Source organism: Crassostrea angulata, chromosome 4 (genome assembly GCF_025612915.1).
Source record: "Crassostrea angulata isolate pt1a10 chromosome 4, ASM2561291v2, whole genome shotgun sequence".
NCBI classification, from domain to species: domain Eukaryota; kingdom Metazoa; phylum Mollusca; class Bivalvia; order Ostreida; family Ostreidae; genus Magallana; species Magallana angulata.
The window spans coordinates 24,101,856-24,120,284 of record NC_069114.1 but is presented as its reverse complement, the minus strand read 5'-3'; the positions used below and the strand labels follow the sequence as shown (position 1 = coordinate 24,120,284).

Below are 18,429 nucleotides of genomic sequence, written 5' to 3'. Positions count from 1 at the left end.
TTGATTTCCTGTAGGGAGTAAAAACAACGGGTTTTTTTGTGAATAAAAAATGATTCAAAATCAGCATGCTTCATTTTTTAGAATTGTTATTTCATTTAATCGTCTTTGGAACAAAGTAAGTTTAATTTTTTTCTTTACATCCTCAATTATTTTGAATTCTTCTGACTTAGATTATGGCGATTTACACGTTAAAGTTACAGGAATATGAAAATTGCGTCATTTTGCTTCCGTTTAAAATAACACTGACAGCTGACTTAAAGGAGACCGGTCAACAAATCAGCTATCAGATCTTCATCAAATATTTAGATATGATGTCTTTAGCTGTGTACTATCATTATCATTAGATAAATAAAAAAATCCATGTATTTTAGTTTTAAAATTTTGCTATGTATCTATAGAGCTTTTCAAAAGAAGACAAATATAGTGTAAAAATGGCCACGATCAAGCCCTCTTAGAATAAATAAACACTTCTAATATCCCCTCCCCAATAAATAAACACTCCCAATACCCCCCCCCCCCCCCCCCAATAAATAAACACTCCCAATATCCCTAAAATAAACACTCCCAATTTCCCCAAAATAAACACTCCCAATATCCCCCAAAATAAACACTCCCAATACCCCCACCCCACCCAATATATAAACACTCACAATATTCCCAAAATAAACACTCCCAATATCCCCCCAAATAAATAAACACTCCCAATATTCCCCCAAATAAAGACTCCCAATATCCCCCCCCCCCCCAATAAATAAAACACTCCCAATATCCCTAAAATAAACACTCCCAATATCCCCCAAAAAAACACTCCCAACCCCCCCAACCCCCCCCAAAAAAACCCATTCCCAATCCCCCCTAATAAATAAACAGTCCCAATATCCCCCCAAATAAATAAACACTCCCAATACCCCCCTCCCAAAAAAAAATAAATAAATAAAAACTCCCAATATCCCCCACCCCCCCCCCCCCCAAAAATAAAAAATTAAACACTCCCAATATCCCCAACCCCCAAAAATAAACACTCCCAATACCCCCCCCCCCCCCCCCCAAAAAAAAAAAAAAGAAAAAACACCACTCCCAATATTTTGCATCCCCCCCCCAAAAAAAAATTAAAAATAAATAAAAACTCCCAACATCCCCCCAAAATAAATAAATACCCCCAATATCCCCCAAAATAAACACTTCTAATACCCCCCCCCCCCCCGAAAAAAGAGTAAAGCCAGGATTTTATTTACAATCGTCTAGTTATCTTTCTTTATCGGTATATTTATGAAATGATTGCTTATTGGCTTTTTTTCTACTTAATTTACAAACTAAACAAAATCTTGTCTCGATTTCTTCCTTTTGAAAATAATGTGTAAATGTTAAGTTTATACAGACGAATACTCGGGCGTGTGGGTGTCAAAATCTATAGCTAGATGCTGTTAGATATTAATTTTCTTTGAATTTCATCAAAAGTCGCGAAACGATTTGGTTGTCTGGTAAGGATCTGGCAACAGCAAGTTATGGCGCTTAGTTTGTGGCTCGCCGTCACGTTCGCGTTGGTGGTCCGGTGATTGTGTGATGGAGGGTCCAATCACACGCCACCAATTCATGTTTACGTTAATCACCAAAAATGTTCGTGAAATATCCACACTATATTTGAAGAAAGACAATTTACGTCTGTTCAAGGACTCGACAAAATACCTTCTAAACCACAAAAATATAATTAATTTGCGGTTTTTAACAAGAGTGACGGTTTGTGTACTTGATGCCATTTAAATAATTGGCTTATTTTAATATCTTGATTAAGTTTCTAAGAAAACCTTTTACCTTAATTATCGACAATTAAATATTTACAAAACGAATTGAGGAAAATACAATTTTCACCCCCCCCCCCCCCCCTCTCTTTAAAAAACAAAAACAGTAAAAATGATGGATATATTGGAATGTATGTTGGAGAACAAATATATAGGGATAACGATTAAGACCAACATTGATACAAAAGTATTATTAGAATGAGTCATTTTGAACAGGTGTTTTGTGTATTACTATAATCCTATTAAGCAAGACTAATTAATCGTATGATTAGGAATTAAGACTTTAACAAATCTCTCTGGCTGACTGTGGGGAGACGGGGGGATTAAGTAATGGTGCACGGCTGATCATCTCAAAGCAAAGACCAGTGTTCAAGGTAAATATCACTTTCTATCTACTTGTTTTATCACTTAATTTCTCATTTGATAAATCTGATTACTATTGTCATTATTACCAATATTATTATTGATTAGTTGTTTATGTGTTCCTATTGTCGCTTTTGACGACTGTTTAACTGGTGAAGATGAATACAAGGTTCAGGTTTACAATCGGCGTAAAGATGCAGTGAAAGTTATAAGAATGTTTTCAGATCATTCTAAACATAGGATCATTCGCTGATAAACGCATCGTTATGTAAGGCAGAGTAGAATTATAAAGTTGAACTTTTAGTCTCATTTTCTCGGATCGATACAACAACTTCTCCCAAAATGCTTCGTTTAGAAATAAGATATGCAAGGTGATACAAACCTGGGCATAGAAGCAAAGGTACGCATATATCATGTAATCCATTTATCGTTGAACTTTAACATTTTGATAGATAGTTTGGTGACTTCCGGTATCTGTACAAGACTCTGTATCTGTATAAGATCTCTCTGAAAATTAGCTACCAAACGGACCGTGCAACGACAGACTTAGAGCTATGTTGTCAGACAATGCTGGATCACAAATTCTGTCGTTGAGTAGTTGTGTAGTATTTATTGGTGATGTGTACATCTCATTTATCACGTGAAATGTATGTTGGATTACCGTCTGCTCCCAGAGTGCAACACGCGTCGGCACATCAAACGGAACTTCTGAAGACATTAAGCCATGTTGACAGAGAATGAAACAATATGTTAACGATCACTTGAACGAGGGCTACTCAAAAATTACTATCTAAATTATCTACCCAATAAAACGCAAAATGGCGATGAATTTTTTCAAAATATTTGACAATTTTAGCTCACCTGAGCCATGATCTTAAGCGAGCTTCCTTATCAAAGTTTGTTCATTGTCTGTCATCACTGTCGTTATCGTAATCTTTTCACATTTTCATCTTCTTCTCCAAAACCACTTGGCAAAATTCATCATTTAGTAAAAGGTGAGGTTTCTTTCCAAGGGTCAATAATTAAAGAATTTTTAAAAAAGAGGTCGGTGGTTACAAAAATCTTCTTAAGATCCAAATAATTTGTTATACTCAAACAACAACTCTAGTATTTACTATATGATAAGTAAATAATGACTTCTAAAACTTTCTTGTGAAGACCATGGCGATTGAAAGATTAAAATAGAATAAAAAATGAAGAATTTTCAATGTTAGTAATGCCTTTATTATCCTTATTAAACTTGGCACAAAGCATCTTGCGTGTAGAAATTTCCAATATGTTTAAATCAAGAGTCAGACCTGCTTTCTCTCATGAGTGAAATAGCATGTGATATGAAATATTTTCACATTAAACTTTTTTCCATATAGTAGATATAATAAGGTTCATAATATATGTTACAAGGGGGTTATAAGCGGGTGCAGTGCAAATTCAAAATTTATTGCAAAAATAAACTGAAGTCGTCTTCAAAATGTATTTGAGATATGAACATAAAAGAAAGACCTTTTGGAACTGCTGTAGTTGCAAGGTAATGTCTGTTTGGGTTTATACGTTATTTCTCTTGATCCTTGTGTGCAAAGTGTGTTGGGTGGGGGGGGGAGGGTAATTTTACATCGAAAGAGATTTGTAGAAATAGAGTATTTGATTTATGAAGTTAAAAACTTATGTATCATTATCGATCAAAGTCGAAGCAGGTACGTAGCATCAGGGGGGGGGGGGGGGGGGGGGGCCTGGCCCCCCCACTTTTTCTCGCAGCAACAATGTTTTTAAAATTTGCATAGAAAAAAATGAATTATAAAGGAGTTGGCCCCCCCACTTTTTTGGAAGGTATTAAAAAATTGATACGAAAATTAGGAAATGAGCAGTCAAATTGAAGGTACCCCCCCCCTCTCCCCTCCCCCCCCCCCTCCCCCACGGATTAGGAATTTCATGATTTGGAGGGAAAAATTTTTTGGTAGGGAAGAATTTTTTTTTGAAAGTATAGTTGTGTCTAACCCCCCCCCCCCCCCTCACGGATTAGGATTTTGAAAATTTTTGGAAAATTGAAATTCCCTTTTTTTTTTTTTTTTTTTTTTTGCTTGTCAAGATTTTTTGGATGGGTCTGGCCCCCCCCCCCCCCACTTTCAAAAACGATGCTACGTGCCTGCGAAGTAATATGCACATCTCTGATATATGTACAATTTAACTGCAAAACAACAACGTCCTATCTTGAAAACTGTAAGAGAGAGTTATTCGTACAATAGGGAAACCCTTTTGGTCTGCCGCTCGTCCGCCCGCCATTTTCACCATTTCAATAACCGGATTTTTCCTTTGGAAAACCCAGTAAAAAACTAATTCATGTTTGATTGATATACGTATATTGATATTACCATTCAATAGAAAATTATATAGAACATAAGTTAAAACAATTCTATTTAACTTTCTGACCGCCATACATGTAGCGGATTTTATTCTCCATGGATGATACCCACGGCTACGTGTTTGAACGTGTTTGAACAGAAAACTCGTACACATACATGCATTTTGCGACGATATGCCTGTTTTGATATCTAAGTTAATATATGTTTATTTAATCTAAACAATGCCTGGAATGTCTCCTCTGTAGATATGTACAGTATTAGTGCATGAATTAGTCCATGTATCCAGGTAAATGTAAAGAAAACATGGCTACCATTTCAGTGACCCCGGACTCCCCACCTGTCAGCCGCTCACCAAACAACAGACTCAGATCCATCCAAAACTTATTTGTAAATTCTGAAGAAGAAAAAATATCCTTTTTTTCTTCTGGGATTGTTTGGAAAGCAAACATCCTGAGAGCGTCCATTAAATAGCCATTTAGAAAGATCCTCGCCCAATAAAAAATCAATTACCAGCATGATTCGCAGCACGAGACAGGCAAATGTTCCAATCTCCCCTCACACCGGCTAGAGCAATGTCTTACCTGTGTGCCTGAATTCGTTCTCTCTTTTTCTCTCTCATTTTTTTTTTAATTTAATAAAAACGCAAAGGTAATGTCGACAGTGATAAGACTACGCCGGGTCATGTTATTACTACCAAAACGGGAAAAGTATGTATATCACATTGCATCTCAGTTTTACCCCCGTAATTGAAATATTTGATATCGGTAGCAACATGCGAATTGTGAACCAAAAAAGAGTCTGTTATGTTTGTCATCCCCGTCTCCAGTTGATAAGAATTCCCTAGACGGGACAAATTGTCCGGGAGACCGAACTGCCATAGGTTTATTGATTGACACCACCGGACCTGGAATCAGAGTTTTTACCCCTCACGTGCGAATTACCTAATCCTTAATGATTAGGATACATCTTTTCGTTAACCTATCGTTGCGCATTAGACAGTAGAATCACAAAATACCATTCTACACTTTCGTATAATTTTCCAACTGCTGCAGATCTCGAAATTTATTTCATTTTGGACCGGATCCTACCATTGCTTGACACTCAAGTAAGTGAAAAGGTTTTAAACTTAACGAGAGGACGTGTAACAAATGTCTACGAAAGTGATTCCATCCGGCTTGCATCTATACATTTTATAGTTTTCTTTTGACACCCCCTTTTTAACGAAGAGGTCTGAAACCTTTTCGACGAGCACAACAATTGTTTTACATGATGGGGATCAGTTTCTGCAATTAAAGAAACCAAATTGCTACACTTTCTTTGCATTGAGTCCTCTTTAGTCTACATATTATAGAAATTTAAGCAAAAAGTAAAAAAGAAACTTATGTTACATTAAGCCACTCTAATTATAAATGTTCTCTTAAAATTGTTTTAAAAACCGCACATGTGAACGCAGACACGTCTATTTCTTGATAGAAAAAATTAAATTACTCGGAAAGGCGGGGGAGGGCTTGGGAATGTTTAATGAAGTTTTGTCTGGTATTCTTTGTTTGATATGAAAAATATTTGAGTATTCTACCATCAAAACTTCGAAAAATACTTGTTAAATTCCGTACGTCGAATCACCGACTTCCTGTAGAAACTGGTAGATGGTTAGGCATTCCTCTAAATGAAAGATGTTGCACATTATGTAATAAAAATCAAATAGCTGATGAAATGCACTTTATATTAGAATGTAATGCTCTTTCATGTATTAGACAAAAATACTTGGAACCTATATTTTGTGAAAGACCAAAACACTTTTAAATTTTGTGAATTATTGTCTACTTTAAAACTTAAAAAACTCAAAAAACTCTGTTTATTTATAAATGAAATTTTTGAATCAGCCTGTCCTCCTTGAACATTTGTACTTTTTTCTCATATTTAATTCTCTCTAATTTGTACTGTACATGTACCTCTGACTCTATACCTACATTTGTAAATATTTATATATATGTACCTCATGTACCGTCATGTTGACGGTTTGAGTGAAATAAATTGAATTGAAAACCTCAGATCTGTAATTTAGATAGAAAAAGAATCAGTCAATGTAAATGCAAGCAAAAAAGGACTCTAACCAATTAGTTTAATCAACACAATTTTTAATTATACTTTTTTTAATCGCATGCAGTGGAAATTAGTGTGAATCAACAACGTAACAGTTGCACAATGTTCACCGATTTCTTAAACCTTTTATCAAGAATTTACAGTGACTGCCATAGGAAATATGCTTAAGATATTTGTTTTAATTCGAAGTCGTTCCTACGAACTGTGTTTGTTGTAACAAGATAAGAATTGAATGGGTTTAAAAAGTACTACAAGTACTACGTTTTATATACTACATGTACTTTTATATATTTTATCTTTTTAGACGGTCAACATACAAAATAACTTTTTATGAACCTGCATATTATTTTTTTTATTATGACTTACATTTATTACTTTTTGAACTTCAGATAGGAATAAAAAGTTTGTTGAGAAATATGTTGAAATAAATCCTTTCATTTTATTCAAACCCATATTTACAATGACCCATAAAACACATCACAAATCAATTAATTCTTGTTTACCTTTTACCCTAATTGACTTTATCGAATTAAAATACATCCCAATGAAGTTTTTTTTTTAAAAAGCCCTATATAAAATGTAAGGTATCAGCAAGATTGTAAAATATAAATGAAATCATGAGCACAACTGTTTCATGTTTACTAGTATTTGGCTATTATCTAGTGTTAAATTCTTTACAATTACTTAATGTGGATAAAATGTTCTTTTTGTTTTACAAAAAAGTGTTGCATTGATAGATAAAATGTTCATTTTGAGGGAATTGTTAAGAATTAAAGATTAAACATAAGACGTATAATTCGACAAATTTCTTCAATTGTAATTTCATTTGAATAAATAGAATTCGTGGGAACGACTTTTATTTCGTGACCACAAATTAAAAAAAAATATTTATCATATGTCCTATGGCAGCCACCGTAAGAATTGACACATACGTACGAATGTTATATACGCGATTACCTTAAGGGCCAGTATTTTTTTTTTTAAAGCGCGAAAATTGTCCTTCATGAAATTAAATGCCGCTGTATTACCTGTACTAAATATAGCATGATCGATATATGTCCTGGTTTTATTAGATTTGTTGCTTGTGAATAGACCACCGTAATGTTCTAACAAAGGTTCTTATTGAGCAAATATGAACATTACATGTACCAATGCTTAATTTTTCTTTTTAAAAATTAAGCTCCTTCAAATGATGAATAAATATCAGTATGGTGCCATCATTTTCATCCACTAAATGTTAAGCCCTTTAATTATTTTTTTTAATATCGAAATTGTTCTGCAGTGTTTACAATGTGAAATCGTCGGACTTTGCAATATGCTCGCCAACACTTTCTAAATACTATGATTGCTTTGTTCCCGATCTCGACATCTATCCTCTTGGCTACTTACACACGAAAAACAAATAACTGGTCTCATCGTGGAGGGGAACATTCCGGAAACTTTTATTCCGAGTGTTTACTGCCACCCGGTCTGTATAAACGCATAGCTAGCAGACAATTCAATGCAATTGAAATATTAAAAATTGCATATTATTCTACATTTGACAATTTTGTTTTAGTACACATCCTATGTCAAGGAAACAGTATATCTAAGTATTTTAACCACTTTCTTCTTTTTAACAATAACAAAGGATGTTTGTCATCCTTTCTTAATTTAAATATCCAAAGGATGAAAGGATGGATGTTCTCTCTCTCTCTCTCTATCTCTCTCTCTCTCTCTCTCTGAGTTTTGTTAAATGTCAATTTACAAATATAATCATTATATACATGTACACTCAGGTACATACTTATAATGCACACACAAAGAAGAATCGTTCGGTTTTTTTCCTATTTCAAAATAAAACCAGAAATATCACACGATCAAACTCCCGTGAAGCTCGATACTTACATGCTAAATGATTTGTTAAAAACAATGGTATTCAGTCTGTCTGCAGTCACGTGGTTTATTCGTTTAATACTAAACAATGCTTCTAAAACAGAATCCATTACGTGAGTATTTAGTGTCAAATTGATCTGACATTTTGTATTTAAAGTAATAAGAAACTTATTATAGAGATTTCAAATATAAATGTCTATTGAAAACTTACAGTGGTATTGGTGTGTCATGTGCAATTCTAGTTGACTTTTGACAATTTTTCTTTACAATGAGATTTTTATCTAAATGTATTTGAGCTTTTATTGTAGAAGCTAATATTTTCTTAAGTAATTGTGTTTCTCTATTAGTTAAACTTATATCCCAAATTGTAATAAATACCAGTATCCGGGATGTCTTTATGACTACCAATTCAGCTTATTAAAACGAATTTTTATTTAAAGCAAAACCGTTCAGAAGTTTTCATCTGATGATTGATAAATTCTTAAAGAGGGATATTATATTTTCCCGATTTGTAAAAGTGGACCCCAAATTCTAACAATTGCATATATAATAAAAAGTTGAACTTTTCTTTTTCAAATCAAAATTTAGCTAGGATTTTAGATTTTAAGGCCTCAAAATGGAAATAAAGCAACAGTTGACTGAAATTTGGTTGTTAATGGTATAGTAATTCTATTGCATAAATGCATACATGTAGCGGTTGCAATTAAAACTTTAAAAAAAAAGAAGGATCGATACAATTTTGAAAGTTTTGAATTGCTTTGTAATCCACATCATATACGTATTGTGCTTTACCATCCAGCCACTAAGAAAGGATACAAGATATACAAAACTTTCACAGTGCAACCTTTCTGTCTTTGACCAGAGCGCATGCCTAGACAGGATCGCAACCAATTTCCCTCTTAAGAAGAAGCCCCATAAAGATAATATTTTATTCTTGAATGATGTAGTTAAAAATAATTTTATTTCACATTAATGCTTCCGATAAAATGGCGCACATAAAAAGCGCCCCCTGTGGGAGCAATCATAATAAGGCACACTCGGTGACCCCTTTGAACTCGAAAGCGTCAGACAACAGGACTATAAAAGTATTCACAAGTCTTAGCAAGATGAATATGATAGAAGTCTAGCGTAAGCAATAAAAATTGAAACTAGAAAAGTTGCGGTAACAGTTCTTGAAACTGTTCTGATCTTAAATAAGACTATCTTTATTTGAAATACTAGTATATACGATTACCTGTAAAAATATATACTTAAAATATCATTTTTCAGAATTCGTAGTAATGGACGAAATAAAAACCCCCTCTCTCTCTCTCTCTCTCTCTCTCTCTCTCTCTCTCTCTCTCTCTCTCATATTTGGTTAACCATAGTGGACATTCATCCAAAAATTGTTGTTGGTCACATCTCTTTCTGATCCAAGTAAAAGCAGTCGTTTTAATTGTATCAATTGCAATTCGTTGTAACTGGAAGCTACGTTTAACATGAGGGCATTATTTTCTCTGCTGCTTCATTGCTTTGGTACAATAAAAGAAAATTTACCCAGACAAACTGCTGTATGTTTGACGCGAATGGTTTGCTAAAGAGTTTTGCTGTTTGATTTTCCACGCTTCTATCGATATGGTGTGAAATTCCATATACGGAAATGGTTGTGCTTCTTTTCCGCATGCGCCATCTTTTATACTTCCGCCAAAAGTTAAGATCTTGTTTTCTTTCATCTTCCAGCTTCAGCATACAAAGGACGTTATTACGGCTGAGCAAGCTAAATTATAACTATCATAATTAAAATGAAAATGAAACATGTCTGTTTGGTGTAACATCGGAAACTGAGCCCGATAAAATCAAGTTGGGGATTTTCACCCATTGAGTGCCGACTGGTTAACCATTTATGGAAGAAATTCCCACACTGTTTGACAAAATCCAACTAATTTTGGTAAAAGTTCAAATATCTTGAATTTTCATTGCTCAGCTCTGATACATTTCTTTGAAGAGATGCATTACTCTATTTTCCGTATTCATCCTTTCATCCATGTTTTTTTTTTTCGTTTATTTAATTAGGTCAGGGGCACATTTTAGTTCTCTATTTTCAATATTCTGAAATATGTCCATTTGATAGCAGTTAAAAAAGTAGAAACAACTATTTTTTTCTTTATCTTTTTTTTTTATTTTAATACTCAATATGAATTATATTCTTTTCACTATTTATACAATGTGTTTTGAATGAGTAATTAATATCTATTCATCGCTTAACAAATGGTAAAACAATTCTTTGCTCTCTCTCTCTCTCTCTCTCTCTCTCTCTCTCTCTCTCTCTCTCTCTCTCTCTCTCTCAAGGTCACAAACTCGTCCTTCTGTACCTCATAAAAGAGGAGAATTAGTATTCGTAACAAATAGGGTTAATAGAGTCGTAGAAATTAAGCGAAACATCTCCATGTAATTTGATTTGTATGATATCAATGACAAATCATCGGTCCATTACATAAAACCGTTTTAATGATACTCCATCAATCATCACCAGCCATGCCTTTGGCTTTTACAGCGCAATTAAATTCGGGTTTATTGCTTTTATTAAAAGATGCATATGTACAAATTGATCAAACAATTGAGAACTTGACAAAGAAAGGTAATCTCAGAGCCTTGGATGTGACGGTAAAGCAGACATATCTATTGCATAACTCAGAAAACACTTTTTTTTTATACATCAAGGAATTTGAAGTTTCATAAAGGAATTATAAAAAAGTTAAGTGGTTAACCAAATCGGGAGACTATTGTCAGTTAGATTTTATGATCAGGGGCAATGTAGTACAAGTAGTTTTATAAAGCAATCAAGGCAGTAGTTTCATAACACATCCTGTGGACCTATATTACTTTAAAAAGTAGCAAAACCCGTTAAACGGATAGTTTCATATTTAGTGTGAAATGGATTCAAGTTATCCAAATCTCTCTCATTCCAATAATGAACAACATTCTAAACTCACTGTTTACGATACAGTATTTGGAAATATAACAGTTTTTCTCCCCTTGAATGCCTTTGTCTTCGATATTTTCTTCGCGTATTTAACTTGTTTTTTACTTTTCTCTGACGTAATCAATTTTATAACATTTCCAATTGTGGAAATATTACAGTAGACAAAATTATTATTTGACCTTTTAAAAATCAAACACAATATTCACTAAAATAATTGAATAGAGATTTTTTAAAGCTCAACAGTCAAAATAATCAAAATTAGTCGACATTTTGGGAGTCTGTGGGGTTTCTGATGGCTCGTTTTGGAAGGTTATTACCCGTATGTAATAGGGGCGTAAACAACCAGGTCTGATTTTATCGGGGTTCGGCCCGTGGTTAACCACGCCATCAGTGGGGGTCTGTGACATTTAGACTGTTTGTAAGCTTTTGTCAGCTTCTTTTGGCTTTTGTTCACAGGAACGTATGCGCGACATGTTATTGTCTCGCATGAAACTTTACACTCAACATTGATTCGTCAATTTTGAAAATTTGAACTAAAAATAGGTTCTACTGATTTCAGCTACACTTTCTCAGACTCTGTGTACTAAACGTAATCGGAAACGAGATATGAACAGTGAATTAAATCCTCCCCTGATTAACAACAATTCTGTCCGCAGATATTGACTTACTGTTTATAAAAAAAAACTCGAGTCGCTGTTGTAATTAAGTTCCTTGTTTTCTTTTGATGTTCTCGTTGGACACGAGATTTCATCGGCTACGAGATTTTATCTCTTCCGCTTATCGCACAATCAGGTCGCTGGTTACTAGTGGAATTTATTTTACTACAGGGAAAGTATGAATGAACTCTAGAGGAACGATGTATCCAAACATACACCGCAAATATTCAGATCTCTAAACGCAGAAAATGCCAAACTTTATTTTGGGCCAAGAAAAATTCAAAAGCATGTATTTTAACAGATGTTTTGCTAAGTCGTGTATATGTTTCATGTCGAAATGAAAAAATAAAAGCACTTAAGATCTTCGTACTCTCAGTGTCAAAACACTTGCAAAGGTTCAATTCCTCCCAAGGTACACTATGAATATAAGCACTACTACCCTCTTTTACGGTGAAATACATTGCTTTATCTAACTTTTTTTTGTTTAAAAAGAAACCCAAAATCACTTAATTTCTCTCACGAACTTAGCTTTGAAAGTCATTGCAAAAGCTGATGTTACCTTATTCAAACCTTCCTTACATGTATGATAGGTAAGTTGTGTTTGACTGGATATTGCAATCACTGATTTGATATCAAATCTTAGAATGCGTAGGATTAAAAAAAAGCATAGAGCTCAGACGAAACGAATACTATCAGGCGTGTTTTGTCCTTCAGGAAGATACATGACACGGTGATAAACATCATTGGCCTTCATCAATTCCCACGACCGTGCAATCTAGTGCAGACATTCTCCCTGGCCCTGATGAACAACAAACAAACAAACAAAAAAATTAAATACTTTACTCTCTAGGCGTCATCAATAAAAATCAGTGCATATCATTTTCTCTCTTTATTATCAATATTTCAAAGAAAAAAGTTGGTCATATAAAAAAAATAATGTCCTTCAAAATATTTCCTTTTGAAATTAAAGCTATTAAACCTGCGCAAGACCTTACATAAATTCAACATAAGAAATATTTAACCTTCTTTTTAGCCCAGTATTGACGAAAGTCTAATTTGGAAGTCAATGTCATTCATTTAATTGATTATATTAAATGATTTACGACTTTCAATTTAGTATATATGTTTCGCTATTTGATGTTTTTCTTTTAACTTATCCATAAAACTTCACGCTTCACTGCCAGTCAAATGACTGAAACAGGTAGACAAATGTAGGTGGGTCATCACGGGTTAATTAGTCGAATCATTGAATTGTTTTAATCCCTTGTTTCACAAGAATTTATATACATTTGTAAATAGTTTTGTTTTGTACCTCGTGTACTACTGGTATGGTTTGAGAGAAATAAAACATTCATTCCCAAAATATCCTTAAATTCATATATTTTTTTTTATGCTTAAGGGTTTCAGTAGTTTAATGTTTAACTTATTTTTTACTTATCTATAAAAAAAAAAATCCCCGTCTGATATGACCATGAACCATGCAGTTAAATTGTTCCTGATTATAACGATGTAAATATTTAATGAATATATCTAGAGAAATGTCCCAAAGACTATGAATTTCGTGTCTTTCTTTCGTTGCTTTTTTTTTTAAGTTCGTCGACTGTGATTATGTACGTGTAGGCCGTATGCGAACTGATTTTTCAAATATATGTTTCTTAAAATTGTGTATTTTTGTTTGGAACCACGTTGGAAACGCCTGCGCTGCAAATGAGCCCCGAAAAAGTGAATCCTTTCATGATTCCAACATATTTCACAAAAAGAATTTTGTAATAATTCAAATAATTATATTAACATCAGAACATCTTTCTTCTTTATGGCCCGTTACCAAAGCTATCACTAAACACCGGACCAACACATATATATATATATATACCTATTACTGACGGTTCACGGTCCTTGAAATACATTTTTTTTATAAACAGCTTCATGTTTTATGACTTTAAAAACATCGAGTTGGTAAAAAACTTTCAGAGCTATAAATTTTGTTTCTTTGAAATTGCATTATTTATATGATTCCGTCCGTTGGTTTTCTTTTTCTCCGTCAAACGTTTCACGACTTTTTTGTTGCTGATGGATTCAATGAGACACTCCTGATTTCGGAATACAATGACAGAGGTCGCCAATTCCCTATGCTTGAACTGGGGAAGAAATGTCGTAAAATGCGGTTATTTTTTCAAAAGGGGAATATTTCAATATCAAATGTGTTTGGAATGATTGGTATTTAGATCTCTCTCTCTCTCTCTCTCTCTCTCTCTCTCTCTCTCTCTCTCTCATGTATTAAATTAAGTACTTACATTTAATTTTCTGTCACTAAGTACAAGTACAAGTTTTATTAATTCAAACCCGGTTTGCATTTCAAATTACTTTAGTTACGATGCATGGGCTAATATATATATATATATATATATATATATATATATATATATATATATATATATATATATATATATATATATATATATATATATAAGCTTTCATCAATGAATAATTTCGTCTAATTGTTTTATTTGTTTATTTCATGTCTTGTCGTACTTCATGGCTTGTTGTATTGACATTTTTTGAGATTGTAAAAATTCTGTCTGTTGTTTGATGAATTGAAGTCTTTATTGAACTTTTTAGCATTCCAATAATCATCAAATGAAAATTAAAAGATCACATTGCGATGTCTTGTGCACGCATGCGCCATGCCAACTACAAACATTGTATGTTTTCATTTTTCGTCCCAGGCTGTGGCGGAACAGCGCGGAGTTTATTTAAGATAGACCTGTTCAGTTTTGACATTTATGTGTTTTTTTCCTTTGTCGACCGATCATTTTTATAAGTTTTTTATAAACCAGGTATTGTCATTAAATTTTTCTTCTTATGAATAATATGCATAAAAAAATTAGGGAGACGTATTTTTTAAATCTTTAAATCATTAATAACCCGTGTCGATGTTTATAATAATGTGACTTTTATTGTCAACAAAAGTATCTTCTGAATTTTTGGAATGTTAGTTTGTGTCCTATGAGATTCAGGAGCACTCTTAATAATCAGATTCTAATGTTCTATCAAAATGTGCATGTAAGACTCCCTCTTGATTCCCTCTGTTGTTTGAAATGCTGAGTACAGGTTGCATATGTAGGGTACAATGTTTATCGATGTGGTATGTCTTAACTAACATATTTGTCAATCAAAGACACCAGACAGGAACATTTTAAAATGGTCTTATCCTGACTAGGGATTTATACTGTGGTCAAAGGAACCCCTGATTAACTTTTGTGCGGTTTCCTCTCGGAACAAAAGCCTGATTAATATAAGAATTGATTAAGCTTTCGATTTTTGTTCTTAAAGATTAAAATCAAGACGCAATAATCATTAAAAAAGAAATTTAAAGTAAGTAGTTAGCTTTGGACCCTACGACAGTTGGAATTAAAAAAACAAAAAAATAATGATATAGGAAGACAGTGTCAGGTGTTTAACAAATAGGTAGATAAGTACATGTAGATATGATTAATTTCGTCCAGCCGAATAAAGAATGTCCGAGGTTATTAAATCACGAATATTAAAAAAAAAATTGAATAAAGAACATATTGATTAGGGGGTCCTTTCGTTCCACGTTCTACAGACAATCTTGAAGTATACTTGAAATTTAATCCTCCCATTCTAGTCTTCGCATCGTGTTGGGGTGACAGTTAAATATTTACAAAACACAGTGTTCTCTTGAAAACCGATACAACTGGTCCCTGCTTTTTAGTTACAAGTTAATTTGAATGCAAGACTAGAATTCATAATTAGAGAAGATATTCTGTTCTCCACCTGACCCGGTGGGATATAGGTATTTGATTTATGCTGGTTTAAATGCGACTAGCGAGGGCAGCTGTATTAAAAGTCCGTGCATTAATTCTAGCGGGGTTATCAGTAGAGAGCGCCCCAAGAAGACGGGGAAACTTCCTTTACGATCTAATCATTTTTTTTTAAATATCATGTCATTTATATTTCTTTATTTCTTACCGGTGAGTGTCAATATCTGATAAAATATAAACAGAAGCTTGAATTAGGTATTCAGAAAAACTTTCATAGCCGAAACCAGTCGTTTGCATCTTAGGTTTATCCCAAAACAATTTATCTAGCATTCGCTACTCTTAAGCCGAACCAGTATTCTAAGAGAATTCTTCATTTAACGCAGTTTATTCTATGTAGGGAAAAAGTGGGCCGGACAAGCGCTCCGAAGACTCGAGAAATCAGCTCGAGGGTTTACGATCCGGGCTGGGGTAAGGCTGATGCGCGGTGGAAGGCCGGATTCAATGAACGGTGAAATCGCTCGGGGTTTTTCTACAGAGGGTTTGTTCGTATTCTTTCAGAATGTGGAAGTGATTCCAAAGTGAAAGAAGTGAGAGAAAAAAAAGTTCCATTGAATTGCAGTGATCATAAAAATATTTGGTGCGTGTATTTACCTATATAATGGATTACCTCCACATGCTGAATCAGACTGCCACAGCGGAGACAGGGATGTAGGAAGACTAGGACACCCCCACCTCCGGCAACCTTCTATCCCTACACCAAGAAATGTAACACTCAGTTGCAACATGGAAAAGGAAAACTTACAATTTTCATGACATTTTTGGATTATATCATAACTTAGTGCTTGAAGCATGCGACCTGTCAGAAACACAGCCATTTCTTTGCTCTTGGTGGTTGTCCTGTTTTGCTATAGGATAGCAGCGGTCCGCTGGCTGTAAGTATTTATGTAGATATGTAGACCTATTTCATTTGTCTTGCAAAAAAAAAACAAAGTTATATATTCGGGGTCAAACTTTTATTTCCTGTATGATAGAACATAACCTTTGTAAAAAAAAAATTGAGAAAAAACCCCACCAAAAACTTCAGTGAAAGGTCAACAGCATGTGTAAATATTCATGACAGTTTGCATTATACCTTTTTACAAGACCTCTCTCTCTCTCTCTCTCTCTCTCTCTCTCTCTCTCTCTCTCATAATTGTAATTTCTAATTACATATCTGACACCACTCTTTTCGGTACAACTTAACGAGATGTAACACTTAGGGAGATAAAGCGAGATCACAGTAGACAATAATTTGATACTCCCCCAAATGTTTTCTTTCACCCTATTTTGTTCGCCATCTCCAGAATTCTTCCCTAGCTTTGTGTACATAAAACCCGAAAATTACCCTGATTAATGTTTTTGTGCCGCTAAATTTCTCTCTCAAATAGAAAATGCTATCTTTAGGTTGAAATTTTTATTTCAAGAGTTTAAAAGAGCTTTATGTTTTGGCGATTATGCTGAGAGACGCTCTTCAGGTACTATATCTTATTCTGATACATTTATCTGGTTTTTTTATTGGAGGTTTCTGTGGCGTACCGTAGCCCATTAATATTACAGACCCTAGCCAGGAACTTAAAAATGTGCTTTGAAGAAATCATTGGTCAAGCGAATTTAACTGTATCAAACTTTTCCCCGCTACTTTTCATAAAGATTCACAGGTTTCGAACTAAATTGCAGAATTGGGTGGGATTTACGATTCAATGTTCAAAAAGAAATATTTGCAAAATTTACCTAACTACACGTGAACAAAAATTACAACGGTTTTTGTGGTTAGGGAGGTGGTGTTGCGTTTTGCATTCAAGGCGTGAACAACATGTATTTATATTAAATTGAAAAATACTCTGGTCGTTAGCCGGGGCTATCTGCTAGTAAGACAGAAAGGCGGTTTAAATCCTGATTTTAATATTCCTGATAAATTTCTATTCCCGGGGGATGGACTATTTTAAAAGCATCAACGTGCCGACTTTTGGCTTGATCCGTTGTATATACATTATTGTAGAATGCAAAATATAGAACAGAGATATTGCAGGGTACCTTCAAATATTTTTTAGGTGTTTTACACGTATAGATCTTAAAGTATGACAATCCGAAGCAAGCACAATTTTCTTATAAAACATTATAAATTTGAAATACCGATCTTCAAGCTAAAGAAACTGATATCTGACGTTAACTTAAGAAAGGTATCTACGTGTAGATGTATAGACAGAAAACAAAATATGCATGCAATCAGGGGAAGCCGTAATTTGCATACAATGCATAAAGGTCCAACCGATATCGAACTGTTCGCCTATGAAAGGAAAAAGCAGAAACTTTTTGAGCAAGAAATCAGCACTGTGAATCAGGGGGCATAAATCTTCTGAATTTGATAACACATGTCCTGTGAAGATTTGTGGCAGGTTGCGTATTTGTAAAGTCTCTTTTTTGTGTTTGCGAAGTCAAAGAAATCAAAGAAATTATCAAGACTCAACAAATTTATTACCGAAAATCTCT

At 33.9% G+C, this 18,429-nt stretch overlaps 1 protein-coding gene across 4 annotated transcripts in view; it reads left to right on the top strand.

Annotated features, from left to right (window-relative positions):
* Nucleotides 1-2,124: 2,124 nt before the first annotated feature.
* The window catches only part of LOC128181699 (protein Wnt-11b-2-like), a 34,392-nt gene continuing 18,087 nt past the window's right edge, over nt 2,125-18,429 (top strand). Inside the window, exons 1-3 of one of the 4 annotated variants that reach the window (XM_052850188.1) lie at nt 16,073-16,110; nt 16,298-16,368; nt 16,459-16,832. In XM_052850188.1, the coding sequence (XP_052706148.1) occupies nt 16,750-16,832 (83 nt within the window). In that variant the 5' untranslated portion in view covers nt 16,073-16,110; nt 16,298-16,368; nt 16,459-16,749. Of the gene's footprint in view, nt 2,174-16,041; nt 16,833-18,429 lie in introns of those variants that run through there. The other 3 variants (XM_052850189.1, XM_052850187.1, XM_052850186.1) reach the window with 3 other exon arrangements.